Source organism: Elephantulus edwardii, unplaced genomic scaffold, assembly GCF_000299155.1.
Source record: "Elephantulus edwardii isolate Elephantulus edwardi_28Jun2011 unplaced genomic scaffold, EleEdw1.0 scaffold00017, whole genome shotgun sequence".
Taxonomy (NCBI): domain Eukaryota; kingdom Metazoa; phylum Chordata; class Mammalia; order Macroscelidea; family Macroscelididae; genus Elephantulus; species Elephantulus edwardii.
In genome coordinates this window covers 22,995,459-23,014,324 of record NW_006399767.1, presented here as the reverse complement: position 1 = coordinate 23,014,324, position 18,866 = coordinate 22,995,459, and the positions used below count along the sequence as shown (strand labels likewise).

Genomic DNA, 18,866 nt, shown 5'->3' with positions numbered 1-18,866 from the left:
TTCACCCTCCCCAGGATGAGCTTGTTTGTTCTCCTAGTGGTCCATGATATATTCAATACTCTTCTCCAGCATCACAGCTCAAAGGCATAAACTCTCCTTCTATCATCCCTAATCATTGTGCAGCTCTCTGATGCATAGCAAGTAATTGCAAAGACCATGGCCTGTATCAGGCGCACCTTAGTCTCCAGACTGATATCATTGTTCTTCAGTACTTTGGAGAGGTCTCTGAGAGCAGACTTTCCCAATGCAATTCATCTTTTCATTTCCTGGCTGCTGGTACCAAGAGTTCTGATTGTAGAGCTAAGCAAACTGAAGCTGTCAGCTAGTCTGACTAGTAGGTGAGAATTACCCACAGTAGTAGAAGGGCAGGGAAAACCTTTAAGAATTCCCATATTCACATTTATCTACAAGGCAGGATTATCTCAAATTTCAAAGTGAAGACTACTGGTCCCCCTGGTAACTAGAATGCCTCAATTTCCATCTGTTTGGCATTTTCTCTCATGTGTGAATACATGCCCTTATTCTATCCTTATGAGAGTGGGTTTTATTGCAGATCTCCTGACTCTGAACAGTGAGCTTCTGTGCACTAGGTCACTATTAAAGTCCATCTTCAAAGATATATATATTCACAAGGGATTGAGTAGAAACTCTTCTAATTCCTCAGAGATACAGAACCAAATGATGTAACCACGGATATATACCAGCCACAATAGATGCAAGGAACTAGGAAGTGGATCAAGATCCCTTGAGATCTTCCTGAGCAAGCAGGGCTAGTTGGAGTTACAATTTCAAGCTAATGAAACAAGTAATTTATCAATAGAGAAAGTGTCAAAGTTTAGTGGGGGCAGGAGTTTATTCTCCGTGCATGTAAGAGCAGAAGTGATGGCAGTGGGAGTGATTGCTCACTGTGACCGTCACCTGCAGGCTAACTCGGCTGTCTGTAATGTGGTAGCTAAGAAGCATCCTTGATTGTCTCACTAGCGTGGGGTTTTTTTGTTTGTTTGTTTTTGTTATTCCTCTCCTATACTAGTTAACCAACTCCATAGCCATATAGCTACTTTCTTTTTCTTTGTCTCCCTGAGAGATCTGGCACTGATCTCTTAAGTGGGCCTCTTCAGTCTCAGAAACTCCTTCCTGGGACTCTGCTGAGTCCACGACTATTGCTGTACCAGCTCCGGAGGCTCTCTAAAGTCCTGTCTCATGCATTCACCATTACCTCTGCCTTTTATCTGGTGGGGTTCACAGAAATAGCCCAATCAAAGTTAGTCCTGAGAATGTATCAAGCTCACAAGTCGTAGTCACTCCAAAACAAAGCCAGGGGACAAGTGTTAGATGAGAGAAAACAGTGATAAAGTTGAGGGCCTAATAAAGGCAGAGGGAGTCTAGTTGAGTGAGACAGGGCAGGACTCTCTAAAGGGACCATATATCTCTGTGCTCAAATTCTCAGCTGTGAGAGTTCATAGGATTTTTGGTTTGTCAGACTTCCTATCCTTAGCAAATGTCTGAGTTGCATCCTGATATATGAAGTGACTTCCTGTATGTACAGTCTGTCACTTGTTCCTAGTCAAGTTGAGTTAAAACTAAATCTATATCTGGATCTAGATCTTCTTCCTTTTTCTCAGCAGGGAGATAGAGCAGGGTGGCAGAGAAGGCATTTCCTTTCTAAATCCCACCATGACCAAAAAAAAAAAGATTTCAAAAAAGGTATCAGAACTAAGATGTTGTGATATTTTGCTCTTGCAAATAGAGGAACACAGTGTACACTGAGAGTGTGGTAGCCTGAACTAATGAGGTTCATAGCAAACCTTTCCTAAGCTGTTTGCATCTCTGCCCATTCCTTTCCCCAGTATTATATCAGAGTGACCAAATACTGAAAAGAGAAAGCCAGGTTGTATCCACCGCTGCTTGAAAGCAACAAGTGTCTTAGAAATTCCTTCCATTTATAACTTCCTTTGTCCTATTGTGTTTTAAACTTTTCCTAAAAATTCTGCACCAAGAAGAATTGTGAAATAGTTAATTGGAAGATGGCAGAGGAAGTGCTTCTCCATGATTTAATACTTACGTCTTCATTCTTTCTCATTTTCTAGATCTTTGAAAGGATCCTATTTATTTGGGCCATACGACACCCTGCCAGTGGGTATGTCCAGGGAATTAATGACCTGGTCACTCCGTTCTTTGTCGTCTTCCTCTCAGAATATGTGGGTAAGAAGCACGAGTACCCAGTTGAACAAGCTATTATTACTCTTTCTTGTTTGTGATCTGTTTGTTTTTCCAAAGAGCACAGCCAGTGGATAGAGCTTGCTAAAATAGGAGAAAGTGGCTTTGCAACACTGAATCGGTTTTCAAAACAATAGCAGCAGCCTGGAATTTATCTCTTGAGATTATCACAGATGTCAGCTAAAGAGACCTGCTATCTTAGAGAAGAACCAAATTGATGTATTTGATGGGTATTTTACACTAATATCAAACCCAGGCCTTCAGATATGAGAGCTAAAATCTTAGGTTTTATGTCAGGCCATCACACTTCAATTTAGGGGCTATGTTTTAGAAGCAGAATGTGGGTCTATGGAAGAAGAAAGGTGGTAGCCCCAGAATCTGTGTCAAGTAGGAGTTAATGAGATGAGCCAAAAAGTGTTTCTCCATCTTCCTTCTCCTCTAGGACTGTCTCTCGGATCTCCTCTTGGATCACTTCACTTGGATTGTCACTTTGGGTACAGTGATTAGAAAATCTAACTGTGACAGTTACATTTACTTTAGTTGAAGTCTCTTCTTCGACCAGCTTAGATTATTAAGCCAAGTCTTAAAAGGAGTCGAGGATCCTCTGCGTCTTCCTTTTTGGTTTCCTTAATCACTTATGTTAGGAATTCATGGGGAAACCCATCTGTCACAGCCTGATGCTTTGGTTTTTCTCTTCGTAGTCTGCCATGGGGAAGCTCATGTAGGAATCAGAATGTAGGAAAATACCTGAAATATTTTCTTCTCTAATGCCCTCACTTTATAGATGAGTTCTAAGACTCCCTGCCTTCTTAGTTCCAGAGTTAGAACTGAAGCCTTTTCTGGAGACTTGGGGGTGGTGGATGATTGTGGTTTTCAGCAGCAGCATGGCAGGGGAGGATGAATAATGAAAAGTAGAAGAGAATGGAGCCCCTCGGGGAAGGATGACAGCGGAAATCTCTCACATCGCTCATCCCTTTCAGGTTTTCGGATAGACCTCAGAAAAGGGCAGCCGCCTTTAAAAGTTCTGGCAAATATCTGAAAGGACTTTGCCAGCATGTCTGTGCCTGGAAGGATTAGAGTTTTAGTACTGAACTTCATTGTTAAAAAGTTAAGGGGAAAATTGGATGAGAAGCTATACATTTCTTTCTAATCAAATTGTATTTAGAATTCTGCACTTGTCTATAGATAGTGATTATCATTTAATAAGAAAAACCTAAATTACAGTAAACTGATAATTAAGTGTAAATACACTAAAATTGATGAAGTAATAAACATAGTTCCTTACATAAAAGAAAGAGCAAGCAATTTTGTTTAAGGCAACTGAATAACACCATCCCTGCACTCAGGAGGGATGATCAAAGCAGGAGGCAAGATCAGTTAAATCCACACCACTAAAATAATAATAAATTAAGCTTTTGGTAAGATTTTTTTCCCCTCCTCCCAGTCCTACATTAGGGAGCTCCGGTGGTTTAGGGGTAAGGAGCTGCACTACCAACCCAAAGGCACAAATCCACCAGCTGCTCCGTGGGATAAAGATGAGTGATCTCCTCCCAAACCTCTGAAACTGTGCTGAAGGGTCAGCTGGGAGTCAGTTCCAACTAGACGTTACATAACAACAACAACAACAACAACAACACACACCCCACGTTAATAGTCACCTTTTGGAGGCAACTTAATTCTGCTGTTAGTTAACTTTCTTGAGAAAACAGTGTGGCTGATCTCTTGGGATTTTGGAGTTGCTTCTTGCAATAGAAGGGCCCTGGCATCACTCTGGTTCAGCACTTAACTGCAAATCAGAATTCAGTAGTTCAGACTCACACAGCAGTCCATTGGAGGAAAATTTGGCTGCTTCATCCATCAAGACTTCAGCCTCAGAAGCCCAGTGGGGAAGTTCTGCTGTCCTGTCGGGTCACAGTGTCCGTATCCACTAAGTGGCAATGGGTTTAGTTTAGGAAAGAAGCACAAGTGGCACAGTGATTAAGCACTTGGCTGTGATTAAGTGATTAAGCAAAGAATTGGTGCTTTCAACCCAACAGAGCCCTGTAGGCGAAAGCTGTGATAGTCTGCTTTTGTAAAAACACCCTTGCTTAAGATCGCAATCCCAGGGAACATCTAGATCAATTGGCATAGCATAGTCCTTAAAGACTTCATCCTACTGTGCTGAGCAGCGACTGGGTCCTTAAATGTTTGTGAATGGCCATCTAAGATACAACTATTAGTCTCTTCCCTGGTGCAAAGAAGAATAATGGAAATAAATAACTCAAGGAAGCCATTAGTCTAAACAATTGATGTATCATGTGAACCATACTCTACTCTTCTGAGACCAGAAGTACATGATGCCCTGCTCCTTGTACTGACTGCTCTGGCATGGCTCACAATAGAAGGTTCTGGGACAGGAGAAGAATGTAGAACAATATTTTTCAAAAAAGACCAGCTGCAACAATGAATGTATATTAAAAAAAAAACAAAACAAAACAACAAAATACAACACAAAAACTAGGGGATGAGGAATAGCAGGAAAGTGGGGGAAATGTGTAACAATGAATGAGTGAAAAATCTAACTTTTCTGTAAGCCTTCATTAAAATCACAACTAAAAGAACAAATTTTATTTTTAAAAAACAGACCAGCCTTACTGGTTGATTAGAGAGTAATAGAACCTTGAGACAGTGGCTCTTGGAATCCCTTCAAATGTGAATTGAACCAATCTGCTCTTAAGAGATCACCTTTCAGGCAAACCCAGGGAGAAGTGGGAGGGGTTACCACTGTCTTACAACAAAATGTGTGAAGATTCGTATGGAATGGGAAATTAGTTTTCTCTGTAAATTTACACTCAAACCACAGTAAAATGTTTTAAAAATAAAATGAAAGCCTTGGAAATGCTGTGGGTCAGTTCTGCTTTGTCTTGCAGGGCACTACAAGTCGGAGTTAACTCAGGGGTAATGGGTTCTTGCAGTCGTAGTTTTTTTTAAATATCCTGAAGGATACTTCTCACTCAACTCATTCAGGGCTATCAAGTTAGAATCAATTCATCTGGCACACCATTGTGTTTTTGAGGCTGTAAAACACATGGGAAGAGATTGCTCATCCTTCTTGCTTGGAGCCACTGGTGGGCTCAGGTCACCGTAGCAGTGCAACTCCTTATGGATTAGGTAGCCAGTGCTCCCAAAAATTCCCTCACCAGCAACAACTTATTGATGTAAAATCAGAACCAACTCATAGCTGATCCTCTAGCAAATTTTTGAAGGCTATAAATCACGCTGGAAGAGACTCCCTCTTTGTCCACCTTCACTGGTGGGTTCAAATGACCTGCGACTCGACGGCACATAACAACAACAACATACCAAACATTATGTCCTTCTTGTTAACAAGCTTAAAATATGTGCAACAAAATCTTCCCATCCTTGCTTCTAAGACAGATTTGTTCCTGCTCCTGATAGTACACAGGACATTCAATATTCTTCATCAACTTCAAATGCATGAATTCTGCTTCAGTCTTCCTTATTCATAATCCAGCTTTCACACACACAAGTTGACTAAAAATGTCATGGCCTGGGTCAGGCACGCCTTAGTCCTTCCTCCAAGTGACACTTTCCTTTTTTTTTGGTCTGTGTGTGTACTGTCAAATCTGATCTGACTGGTACAGGAGGAGATTGTCCCTCCTTCTCCAGCAGAGCATCTGGTGGATTCGAACCAGTCACCTCTGAGATTGCAGTGCAGCATCTTGCCACTAGGCCACCAGTGCTCCCTTGACACTTTGCTTTTTAACACTTTAAAGAGGTGTTTTCTAGTGTATGTGCCCAATCAAACACATCATTTGAGTTCTTGTCCACTGCTTCTATAGGCACTGATTGTGGGTCCAAGTAAAATGACAACTTCAATCTTTTCTGCATTTATCATAACATTATATATGGGTCCAGTTGTGAGGATTTTTATTTTCCTTAAGTGTGAGTGAGTTCTGGTGACCTAATGGCAAGAAGCTGTATTGCAATCTCAAAGGCAAAGAGTTCAAGGCCACCAGTTGCTCCGTGGGAAAAAGATACACAATCTCCTCCCATACCTCTGAAAACCCACCAGAGGGTCAACTATGGGTTGGTTCTGACTCTACATATAAAACAATAAACAACAAGTTGAGGTCTAATCCATGCTAAAAGCTGTGCATAGTCTTTGATCTTCAATAGTAAGTATTTCAAGTTCTCTCTCACATTTTTTTTTCTCCCTTTAACAAACAAACAAAATTATTCTCTTACAGTTAGATGGCTAGAAGTCCAAGTTCAGGATACCAGCTCTAGGGAAAGGTCTTCTCTCCAGGATGAATCTGTTTGTTTTCTTAGCAGTCCATGGCACGCTCAGCACTCTTCTCCAACACCAAAGCTCAAAAGCATCAATTCTCCTTCTATCCTCCCTGGTCATTGTCCAGCTCTCTGATGCATAACAAGTGATTGCAAAGACCATGGCCTGTACCAGATGTACCTTAGTCTCCAGAGACACATCGTTGCTCTTCAGTACTTTAGAGAGGTCCCTAACAGCAGACTTTCCTATCGCAATACGTCTTTTAATTTCCTGGCTGCTGGTGCCAAGAGTGTTGATTGTGGAGCCAAGCAGACTAAAGCTGTGAACAATCTCAATCTCTTCACCATTCATCCTGATGCTGCCAGTTGGCTCAGTGGTGAGAATCTTTGTCTTCTTGACATTGAGCCTCAACCCATATTGAAGGCTGCAGTCCCTGACCCTCAGCAGCAAGTGCTTCAGGTCCTCCTCAGTTTCAGCAAAAAGGGTTGTATCATCTGCATAACGCAGATTATTGATAGATCTTCCACCAATCCTGATGCCACATTTCTCCTCATAGAGCCCAGCCTCCCGGATGATCTCTTCTGCATACAGGTTGAAAAGACATGGAGATCGGACACATCCCTGGCGTACACCCTTCCCAATTTTGAGCCAGGCAGTGTTTTCTTGCTCTGTTCTGACAGCTACCTCTTGGTTAGATAAACGAGAAAAGTAAAAATCTCAACATGATGTTAAGATATTCAGGAAATAAAGCAGGCTTTTATTTATTTAGTGGATTGCCCACTAGAGGGCACTGAGTGACAGCGTTTCGGTGTTAAGCTGAGCCCACTAGAAATTCTCTCTTTAAGGGATGGAGATGAAGTACCACTATTCATTTAGTAAATGTATACTGAGCACCTATGTTATTCCAGGCATTTCTTTAGGCACTGGGGATATACAACCATAATCAAAGTAGACAAAAATCCCTGTGTTCTACTTCTAGGAATTTATTCAAGGAAAATGAAAACATACATAGTCCCCAAAAGAGTTGTACAATTGTGGCAGTTTTATTCACAAAGACAAAAATAGAAACTATCTAAATGTCCTTTAACAGTAGAACAGATATCGCTACAGTAGAATAATACTTAAAAAGGATCAAACTACTGATAAATATAAAAATATGGAAGAATCTCAACATTGTGTAGAACAAAGGAGATAGAGTTTTCTTAAGTACATATATAGTATGATATTATTTATATGGCATTCAAAAATAGGCAGAACTAATCTATGGCAACAGAAATCAAAACAATGATTGCCTCTGGTGAGATGTGGACTAGAAAGAGGTATAAGGAAGTTTTTCTAGGGGATGAAAGTATTTTCTATTTGAAGTAGGGTTGTTGTTGATATGGTTGTTGTTAAGTGCCATAGAGTCCTAGACAACCCTAAGCAACCCTATGAACAAAAGTGTTGAACACAAAATCTTTTCTCCAAGTTCATAGTTTCCAGAGGCAAGGGTTTTTGTTTGTTTGTTTTTGAAGTGGATGCTACTCCTGCTTCCAAGCCTGTTTTATTTAGGAGATTCACAAAAACCGGACCTGAGTGCCACAGGCCCAAGGGCCCAAAAGCCTTTTTAACTATGAGGCCAAATCCATTCAGCTCACACCCTTTTGCGAGCAAGCCACACTCTTCAACTCCAAACCAGAAAACACACCTTTGCAGAATCCAGCCATTCCACTCATCTTCCCAGCCTGGGATGTCTTCCTTTGCTGTTGTTGAGAATATACAAAGCAAAACTAATTCAACAGTTCCTTCATGTACAATTCAGTGATGGTATTGCATTCTTTGAATTGTGCAGCCATTCTCACAGTCCTTTACTAAGTTTTTCTTCCCCTAACATAAACTCATGATCCCCCTAAGGTTCCTATCTGATCTTTTCAAGTTGTTGTCAGTTTAATTCCATAGCTGATAAGGGCTCTGGTGTCCTAGTGGGTGAGGAGTTGTGCTGCCAACCCAAATGTAAGAAGTTCAAATCTACCAGCTGCTCCAAGGGAGAAAGTTCGACAGTCTTCTGTGAAATGTCAGCCATGAGTCAGTTCCAACTATGGCAATGAGTTTGAGTTTGAAATAGTTCTTAGAAATGCATAATGTCCAAGGCAGACATTTTTTTTCTTAGTTAAAACTGTTATTTGAGTTTAAGAAGTCAGGGAATATTTTTCGTTTAAGGTATAAAGATTACTACAAGGTAATAGTCTCAGTCTCTGTGTTCACCCAACCTCCATAGCTCCAGAAAGTCTGGGGGCCATAAGAATTTAAAGTTTTCTCAGCATGTTGCTTCTTTTGGTTAGAATTCTTTTATATTCAAACATTCAGTAATAGTAGTTGAATGAGTTCTTCTGGTGTGCTGGATAGCAAGTTAACACTGGTAACCAAAAAAGCCATGCTTCATTGGTAACTCAGCTCCATGGGAGAAAGAGGCAGTCTCTTCCCATTAAGATTTACAGCCTTCAAAACTTGACGGAGGATCACTGTAGTATGGCAGTGAGTTTGTTTGGTAGCTTGGCACCATCCAAATCTTCTGCCAGACTGTGTCAAAATAGGAACTGTTTATTTGTATATAGGTTACTCTACATAAATTATACTTTCTTTAAAAAATCTCTTAAGAGATGGAAACCAAAACAATGAAATATCTTATCCAGAAAAAGTAGCAATGTTTAATAAAAGAGCAAATAACAAATACAAAGGTGTAGAGACTGAAACTCTCTTATATACTATTCATGGGATTGTGAAGTGGTACAACCATTAAGGAAAACCGTTTGGCTCTTCCTTAGAAAGTTGGAAATAGAAGTATTTTGAATACAGTGACCCTGTTGGTAGGTATATATCTCAAAGAAGTAAGAACTGCAACACAGACTTCCCTACTTATGCCAGTGTTTATTGCAGTGTTATTTATAATAGCAGAGAGTTGAGAACAGCCCAAGTATCCAGCAGACAGACAACTAAAGAAACCATGATTCATTCATATAATGAATACATTTATCTGTTAAAAATGATCAAGAATTTGTGCAGTACAACACAGATGAATCAAGAGCAAATTTTGCTGAATGACATAATCCAATCACAAAGGATAATTACTATAAGTAATTAATTCTTTATTGAATTGTTTTAATTAATTAATTATAAGTATAAGACACTAAAACAGAAAGGTAATGAGTTCTGGTGGCTTGGTGGTTAGGAGCTATGCTGCCAACCAAGACATGCCGTTAAAATCCACCAGCTGCTCCACGGGAGGAGATAGTCTCCTCCTGTGTGATTTACTGCTTCAGAAAAATCAGAGGGTCAGCTCTGAGTCTGTTCCAACTCAACGGCACAACACAACAATAGAAAAATGTAAGGAAAGGTTTATGCACAGAATCTATCTTGGAGGATTAACAGCGATGAGCAGGGAGGGAGAAGGGAATAAAAATAAACAGATAAGTTAGAAGGGTAAGGCAATATACAATAAGAATTTGATTAGGTGTTGTAATAAATTATATTAATTGTAATTAATGTTATAAAACAAAATCTATGAATGAATGAAAAGCCAATATGATTTGTAACTTTCAATATTTTTTTCCCTTTTTCTAAATGGAATTTAGCTCTTAGAGCTAATTCTCATGGATGGTGGTGGTTGTTGTTATGTGCCATCAAGTCGCTTGTGACTCATAGCGACCCTGTGTACAACAGCCCTAAACTCTGCTCTGTCCTGTGCCAGTCGCACTGCCTCTGACACACCCATCCCGATTCCCCCAGTCACTGAATCAATCCACCTCATAGAAAGTCTTCCCCTCTTGCACAGTCCCTCCACCCTCCCAAGCATGATGTTCCTCTCTAAGGACCAGTCCCTCCTTACATGTCCAAAGTATGTTAGACGGAGCCTCAGAATCCTTGCCTCCAGGGAGCCATCTAGTTTAACCCTTTCCAGGATGAACCTATTTGTTTACCTAGCAGTCCATGGTACATTCAGTACTCTTCTCCAGCACCATAGCTCAAAGGCATCATATCCTCCTTAGTCACTGTCCAACTCTCTGATGCCTAACAAGTGATTGCAAAGACCATGGCCTGTATCAGACACACCTTAGTCTTCAGAGAGACACCATTGCTCTTCAGTACTTTGGAGAGGTCCCTGACAGCAGACTTTACCATCTCATGGGTAGAAACAGATAATATATTGAAAAAAATTGATGAAGTTACCTGTTGAATTGTAAACAGTTTTATGGAAACAAAGTAGGAAATGAAAACAGACATGGTGGGAAGGAGAAGGCATTTGCCATTAGAATCAGGATACTGAGGCAAGGCCTGGAGAACATGTTAAATTAGTGGCCTTCAGGAAGGAATCAGAGAGAACAAGAGAAAGCTTAACGCAGCTTTATTAAAGGGGGAGGGAAATAGGGGAGTTTCCAGGTGAGGTTCCTCATTCTGGAGATGCAGAATGGGGAAGTCACAGCTTGAACTTATTGGGGAGGGTTTTTATAATAGAGTCATTCCAGAAGGAAGGGAGTTACATTCCACTGTGATTTACGGCCCACCTGTTAGCTCAGCCACCCACCTTAGCCACGCAGGTAAGGCCTGTTTACTCTTCTTATTAGCATTTGAATTCTTCATTCTTCTCGTTGGTCCCCCTGTCCAGACTTAACAGAAGAGGAGGGAATGAGTCATGTAGTTATTTTTTTATGGTTAATATTTTTGGAAAGAGAAGGAATTGTTCTTAGTTAACCTCTCCACATACTCAGGGGATGGACCCTGGAAGAGTATAATTTATACTCAGAGTTCATGCTGTCATTTCCTAGAGGCATCATTCAACTTTTCACACATGAGCCCGTTTCTGACTCGGCATATGTGATACCTGTTCTGTACAGGTATGAGGCAAAACCAGACAAACTTTCACAGGAAGGGTGGGTTTTCATTATTGTCCCAATAATGAAATTTCTACTTTTTCTGCTTGTTTTTTGTTCATGCTTTTACTTGCACTGTGTTAATACAATACCAAAAAAAAAAAATTGCCATTTTTACTATTTTTAAGTATACATTTCAGTAACATTAATCCCATTCACCATATTAGGCAACTATGAACACTTTTTTCCAAAAGTTTTTCACCACCTGAGACAGAAGTTCAATGCCCATTAAGGAATAATTCCTTACTCTTTCTCCAACCTCTAGTAAACAGTAATAAACCTTTTCTTCTAAGCATTTGCCTAATATAATAATTTCCTATAACTGGGATCATACAATATTTGACCTGACATATTTCACTCAACATAATGTTGAGTGTTCATCTATGTTGTAGCATGTATCAGGGCTTCATTTTTCATGACTGAATAATATTCTGTATTCTACAGTGTGTTTTCTTTATCCCTTTATCTTTTGATGGACACTTAGCTGTTATAATAATGCTGCTGTAAACGTTGATATATGGATATCCTCTTCAGTCCCTGCTTTCAAGTCTTTTGATAATTCTGTCTTTAACTTTTTTATAAACTGCAAAACTTTTTCACAGCATGTCACTATTTTACACTTCCACATTTTAAAAAAAAATTTTATATTGATGTGTAACACACATTTTAAGATGTGCACATAGGCATACCTCATTTTTTTACAAATTGGTTTGTGACAACCCTGTGTAGAACAAATCTGTTGGCACCATTTTCCCAGCAGCATATGCTGACTTCATGTCTCTTCATGTCTTTTGTTAACTCTCAAATTTCACACTTTTTCATAACATTATTGCCTGGTCTGTAGTGCAAATGTAACTTTTGTGTATACTGGGAAACCATAACATTTGTTTAACTTATCATATCACAATATTTGTTTTATTGCTGTGGTCTAGAACTGATTCTGTATGCCGGTATGCCATACATGTCCTGCTCAAAGTATGTCTCCAAAACGAACACAGTTGTGTAAGTACCACTCATTTTGAAGCATAGAACGTTTCCACACTCCAGAAGTTCCTTGTGTTCCTTTCTACTCCCTACCTTTATTCTTCCACCTTTTCATTCTCCAGCAAGGGTCACATCTTTCCTGACTTCTAATACCTGGATTAGTTTTACCTGTTTCTAACCTTGTTGTTGTTATGTACCATCAAGTAGCCTGTGATTCATAGGGACCCTATGTACAACAGCCCTAAACCCTGCTCTATCCTGTGCCAGTCTTATCGTCTCTGACACACCTACCCCCATTACTCCAGTGACTGAATCAATCTATCTCATTGAGGTCTTCCTCTCCTGCTTTGTCCCTCCACCCTTCCAAGCATGATGTCCCTCTCTAAGGACTGATCCCACCTTGCAACATGTCCAAAGTATGTCAGACAAAACTTCAGGATCCTTGCCTCCAAGGAGAAGCCTGGTTTCACCTTCTCCTGGACGAGTTTGTTTGTTCTCCTAGCAATCCATGGTATATTCAGTACTCTTCCAGCACCAAAGCTCAAAGGCATCAACTCTCCTTCTGTCATCCCTAGTCATTGTCCAGCTCTCTGATACATAGTAAAAATGGAAAATGGAATATACTGAATATAATATGTAAGTTAAATCATATATTCAGTATATTCCATTTTCCATTTTAATGCTGTTGGAGGGAGATTGGAAATGGGGTTGATGCTGAGTTCTTTCATTTCTCCCATTTTCACATGCTTTCCAAGATATTCTCTTTTTTGAGATATGTCACCTGACCCCATCTGAGATGAAACTTAACTTGTATCTGATAGACAGTTAAAGAACGTTTGAGCTGTTCTAAGCAGCAAACATCTGTGTGGAAGGAGCTCCACAAGAGTGCTGAGCGGAGCTTCTCGCTGACACTTGAGAATAGTAGGTGCATTGGGTGGGATACAGTGCTTAGTTCCCTGTCATTCTAGGAGGCAAGCTCTCCAGCTTATCATCTTTGGCACTGTAAGGCCTAGCCTGCTTTCTCCCTAGCTATGAGCAAGGTAGTTCTCTCTTTCCCATCATGCACTTCCCAAATTTGACTCAGGAATAAATGAGAACTTGATAGCAGAAGTTGAAGTAGTCAACATGCTGCAGATGTTTGAGCCTAGTTGAAGAGCCTTGCTGTGGTTAAAGTTGACATTGGGTGTACTGGACTCCTCAGAGCCAGTTCATATCCATCGTACACATTTTTGTGATATACTGCTCATGTCTGTGGGTGGCTTTTGGGCAAGACTTAGAATACAAGTGTGCTGGACCATGTTGTCTCCTTGTCTCCATAACCTGAGTACTCATAAACTTGGACCCGTATAATCTGGGGCCCAGCGGCCAGTACCAAGACACTGAGTTAACCAGCAGCCACTACTGTTTGTAAATAAAAATTGAAATAAACACAGGAACCTGAGAAAAATCAGTGGTATTTGTGATTTTTTTCCAGTAACTCTAAGCAAAGTATTGTACTATACACATATACTGAGAATACCCCTCAGCTGAATAGTGTAGACAGAAACCTTTCCTAATTTCAGGTTGATGTCTACCTTTTAGTCACTGCCTTGAGTGACAGGTACAAGGTCAGGAATGGTCAGCAGCTTCTCCATGTCTCAAAACAGCATGTCTTCTCAGATAGAGACAGAAACATGGTCCTCATGAAACTGAAACACCTCCCTGTGGGTCTCTTCTCTGCTAGCAACCTCAGAATAAGTCTTTCTTCTGACCTTCCCTCTGGAGGGATGCTCTGCCCCTCAGAGACCAGCTTCCCTCACTCGTTTTTTTATTGACAGGCAGGTTAACTTTCACAGCTTAACAGAGAGGCCTCTAAACGGTGCTGATGTGATTGCCTCAACGACTCCCACCAGATCCTTGCCTGAAAATGCCAGATAAATAACAGCCAACAGTATGTTTGTCTAGCTCTTGAGCTACTGCAACACAGTTACACACAGGTGATCAAATGAATTCCTTGATGCTTTCCTTAAAATGGTTTCTCTGGATAAAAATTCAGGTTCTTTGTGACATTCTTGAGAAATATGACTGAAAATGCTAAGTTTTTCCCCTTTTCTTGGTCAGCTTACTTTTCCGGTTAGAATATGCTAGGCAAGTTTTGCTACTGCAGAATACATTTAGCTTTTTAAAAAAGACATAAATTGGATAAGCTGGAGATGGGCTAAAGGCTTCCAAGAAGTCCAGTTCGATTCATCAGTCATGGCCAAAGAAGTGGATATCAGAACAGACTTGAATTGTTTAAACTTTGGTGCACTGGAATGATAACCAGAATGTGAAAAGTAAAGTTGCCGCCTGGGTAGAAATGTAACCTTCCTCTCATGGCAACATGAATGTTGCTGAACAGCCTCCTGCCCAAAGAGTAGGGCACCAGAGCACCTGGCTCAAAGATGGTGACTGACTCAGCCACTCTGAGTGTGTCACCTTCTGCGTTTTCACTGTGATCATCCATCATTTCCCCACATCAGCTTCTAAGAGGGCTCCATCAACCTTCCCCAAATCTCCCATCCCAGACTTTTGACCCATAGTTTTCTTTGTTTTTTCATTTCCTACTAGTTTTTTTACAAAATTTGAATACAAATTCAAACAAATTCTTTCCATTTTCCTCACCCCTCCACCCATCCAATTGTACAACCTAGTGATTAAATACCCCCCCTTCCCCTGCAGATCCATATCCCTCTGCTTCCAGCCTCTCCCACCCCTTTTGGATCCTTATACTCATTCTACAATAATGGTTTTATACAATATTTATTTTTTTTTATTGTTTTTGTGTGAGTGTACCGTCAAATCAGATCTGACTGGTACAGGAGGAGATTGTCCCTCCTTCCCCGGCAGAGCATCTGGTGGATTCGAGCCGTGCGCCTCTGGGATTGTAGTTGCAGACAATATTTATTCTTGTGGGACTTAGTTCACTTAGCATAATGCTCTCCAGTCCCTCCCAAGGTAGGTAATAATTTACAAAATCATTGTTCCTGAGCGCAACATAGTATTCCATTGTGTGAATGTACCACAATTTCTCAGTCACTTTGTTTGTGGTTGGACATTTGAGCTGTTTTCATGTTCTTGTGATGGTGAATAATGCTGCTGTGAACATTGGTATACAAATCTCAGTTTGTTCCTCAGTTCTCATATTCTCAGGGTATGTTCCAAGAAGTAAAATAGCTGGGTCGTATGGAATTTCTATGTTCAGCTTTTTGAGGAAGTGCTAAACTGCCTTCCACAATGGTTGTACCATTTCACAGTCCCACCAACAATGTTTAAGAGTTCCTTTCTCTTGTGCTGGCTTCAGCAGCACATATACTAAAATTGGAACGATACAGAGAAGATTAGCATGGCCCCTGCGCAAGGATCACACACAAATTCATGAAGCGTTCCGTATTTTTTTCATTGTATTTGTAAAAAAAAATAAAAATAAAAGTTCACCCAATTAAAAAATAATTTGCTACCAAAAAATAATTTTGTTTCTTTCTCGGCACATCCTCTCCAACATTTATTACTTGGTGCCCTGTTAAACTTTTCCACTGTTACTGGAATGAGATGGTACATCATTGTGGTTTTGATTTGCATCTCTCTTATTGCCAGTGATTGGGAGCATTTCTTCATGTGTCTGTTCGCCATTCAAATATCTTCCTCTGTGAAAATTCATTCCATGTCTTTTGCCCATTTTGTAACTGAGGTATCAGTATTTTTCTTGTGGAGGCCCAGTTTTTTTGCTGTTCACTCAAATATGAAAAACAGTCTTTGCTGGTTTTGCTTAATCAGCTCTAGTTAGACTGGTTTAGAGCTCTGCTGGAAACATTGGAAATTAGAAGCATCACCTGATACCCAGAACCCTCATAGAGTGAATTCTTCTGATCTAACATCACAAAACTTGGAAATTGCCCCGGGGTCACAGATGGCTGTCAGGGAATTCATACAGCAATGGATGAATGGATTACGCGTGTCAGTTTACACAACCAGTCTCATCAAAGCTGTCACCAAGTTTTGTGTGGTTTTTGGTGGGTTGTTTTTTCTTTTAAGATTTTAATGAAAGTTTATAGAGACTTTGGACTTCCATTCATTCACTGTTGTTGCACATTTCCCTCCCTGCCCACCTCTCATTGTTATATAATCCCACCCCAGTCCACTTTACTATGCAGCTCTTATTCTGGACTCTTGTCAGAAAAATAATACCTAATCATATATTCCTTTTAAACAGTTCTCTCCCTCTTCTGTTTCAATGCAGTGTACATTATTTATCCCCTCTTTTCTTAGTTTCCCCCCAACCCCGATGTCAGTCATGTTTTACAATAGTGGCATTATGCAGTATTTGTCCTTTTGTAACTGAGATATTTCACTCAGCATAATGTCGTCCAGGGTCACCCATTTTGTATAATATTTCATGAGTTCCTGTTTTTCAATGTAGCATAATATTCCATTGTGTGAATATACCATAACTTCTCTAGCCATTCATTTGTTAATGGGCACTTGGGTTGTTTCCAACTCTTTGCTATTTGTGAACAAAGCAGCAGTAAACATGGGGGTGCATGTATCTGCTTGGTTGACAGTTAAGGTTTCTTTAGGGTGTATTCCCAGCAGTGGAATTGAAGGGTCAAATGGTATTTTTATTTGCAACTTTTTAAGAAAGCGCCATACCGCCTTTCATAGTGGTTGCATCATTTTACATTCTCACCAACAATGAATAAGGGTTCCAGTTTCTCCGTAACCTCACCAACGTTTGTTGTTTACTGCTCTGTTGAATTTTGCTATTCTTACTGGGGCGAGATGATAGCTCATATTTGTTTTGGTTTGCATCTCTCTTAGATGTCAGCAAATTTTTGCAGCATACTAGGCTGATTCAGGCCCAAAACATCAAGTTTTCAGAAAAACAAACATTTGACTGGGCCCATCATTCAGGTACATCTTATTGGCTAGTAAATGGGCATATTCCTGTCAAACCCTGAGTGAGCAATTTTTTATGGAAAGCTTTGGTCATCCTCTTTCTAGATGTTTTGCCTCTTAAAAAGTCTTGATGTCTTCTGCCTTTGTCCCGGCTACCATGCTGTCAAATGGCAACGGAAGGCCTTTGTTGGACTGACCAGGTTTTCCACGCTGGCTTCAATTATGTGTTGAATTTCCCCAGGTGGAACATCTAATGATCCTTCTGAACAGATTGTCTATGCTGAATAAAAATCTTCAGAGAGCATTTGACTTCCCCTTTCTCTGCTGCTTTTTGCTCATGTACTCAACTCACAGATTTTGACTGAATGTGTGAATTTCTTCCTCCCAGCAGGCAGAAAAATAGAACTGAACTCTTCCCCGCTGCTTTCCAAAATGCTGGTGAGCCATCTCGCCGTCTCTGAAAGCAAAGGGCCAGGTATTAGAGAAGGACGTGGGGAGATAACAGCTCCTAACTTAAAGCCCCCAAATAAAGTTCAGCTTCTTGTCATTGGTCTCTTTGCTCCCTAAACAGTTGAAAGTTTGGAATGAGCCCAGTTACGGAGTGTAGCACCTCTATAAATGGTCAGATTTTTTACTCTCTGAAAGATCTCCACACGTTACAGACACATTTTCTTCCTCAAGACCAAAAGATGGAAGTGGGAAGTTTTGATAATTATTTTTAAGATGCATTTTGGGATGATAGTTAGGAGGAATTGGATGATGTTATGACTAGGCTTGATTGTGGATAACAGATTTAACAGATTTAGTAGGGGTTTAAAGAAGAGTTTATTCTTATGTAATAACAGTAATAATGATGATAGGTAGCATTTATTTTATACTTATTTTATGCCAGATACTGTTTTTAGCACTTTTCATCAATTAACATCAGTTAATCCTTGTAATAGCTTATGCTTAGTACTGATATTGCCACCTTAACAGGTGAGGAATCAAGGCACAGAAGATAAAGTCATTTGCCCAGTCCTGTACCTGGAGGGTGGAAGACCTAGGACCCGCACCAGGTGGTCTATCTCCAGCATCTGAGCTCCTAACAGCCTGCCTTTTGGTCTCATAGTCACCAGGCTTGACAAGCTAACTGTGCTTCACATTGTTCATAGGGAGCCCAGCTCTTTTCTCCCTCTTTGCTGTGTTATCTGTAGTTCTGTTCTCAGTTCTGTGTTCTGGAATCATAGAATGTCCAAGTTGGAAAACTGTCCTCAAATTGTTAAGCAAATAATTGACCTTCATTAGGAAATGTACCATATCAGAGGAGGTTTTTGCCTTGAGGTCAGCATTATAGGTCTCAAGTTTTTTCTGTAACCTATGTTCACAAATTTCAAATCTGTTCCTGAGATGGTTCTGAAATTCAGGTGGGATAAACTCAAAGTCATCTATTGATTCCTGTGGATTCGGTTTCATTTTCCTCAGCTTCAGCTTGAACTTGCATATGAGTAGTTGGTGGTCTGTTCCACAATCAGCTCCTGGCCTAGTTTTCACAGCTGATACTGAGCTTCTCC

The 18,866-nt window shown here is 40.3% G+C and overlaps 1 protein-coding gene across 1 annotated transcript in view; it reads left to right on the top strand.

The window, feature by feature from the left end:
- Window positions 1–18,866, top strand: part of TBC1D22B (TBC1 domain family, member 22B) — a 112,342-nt gene that overhangs the window by 58,152 nt on the left and 35,324 nt on the right. The window contains exon 8 of the mRNA XM_006882026.1: window positions 2,088–2,202. Coding sequence (XP_006882088.1) covers window positions 2,088–2,202 — 115 coding nt within the window. The remainder of the gene's footprint in view (window positions 1–2,087; window positions 2,203–18,866) is intronic.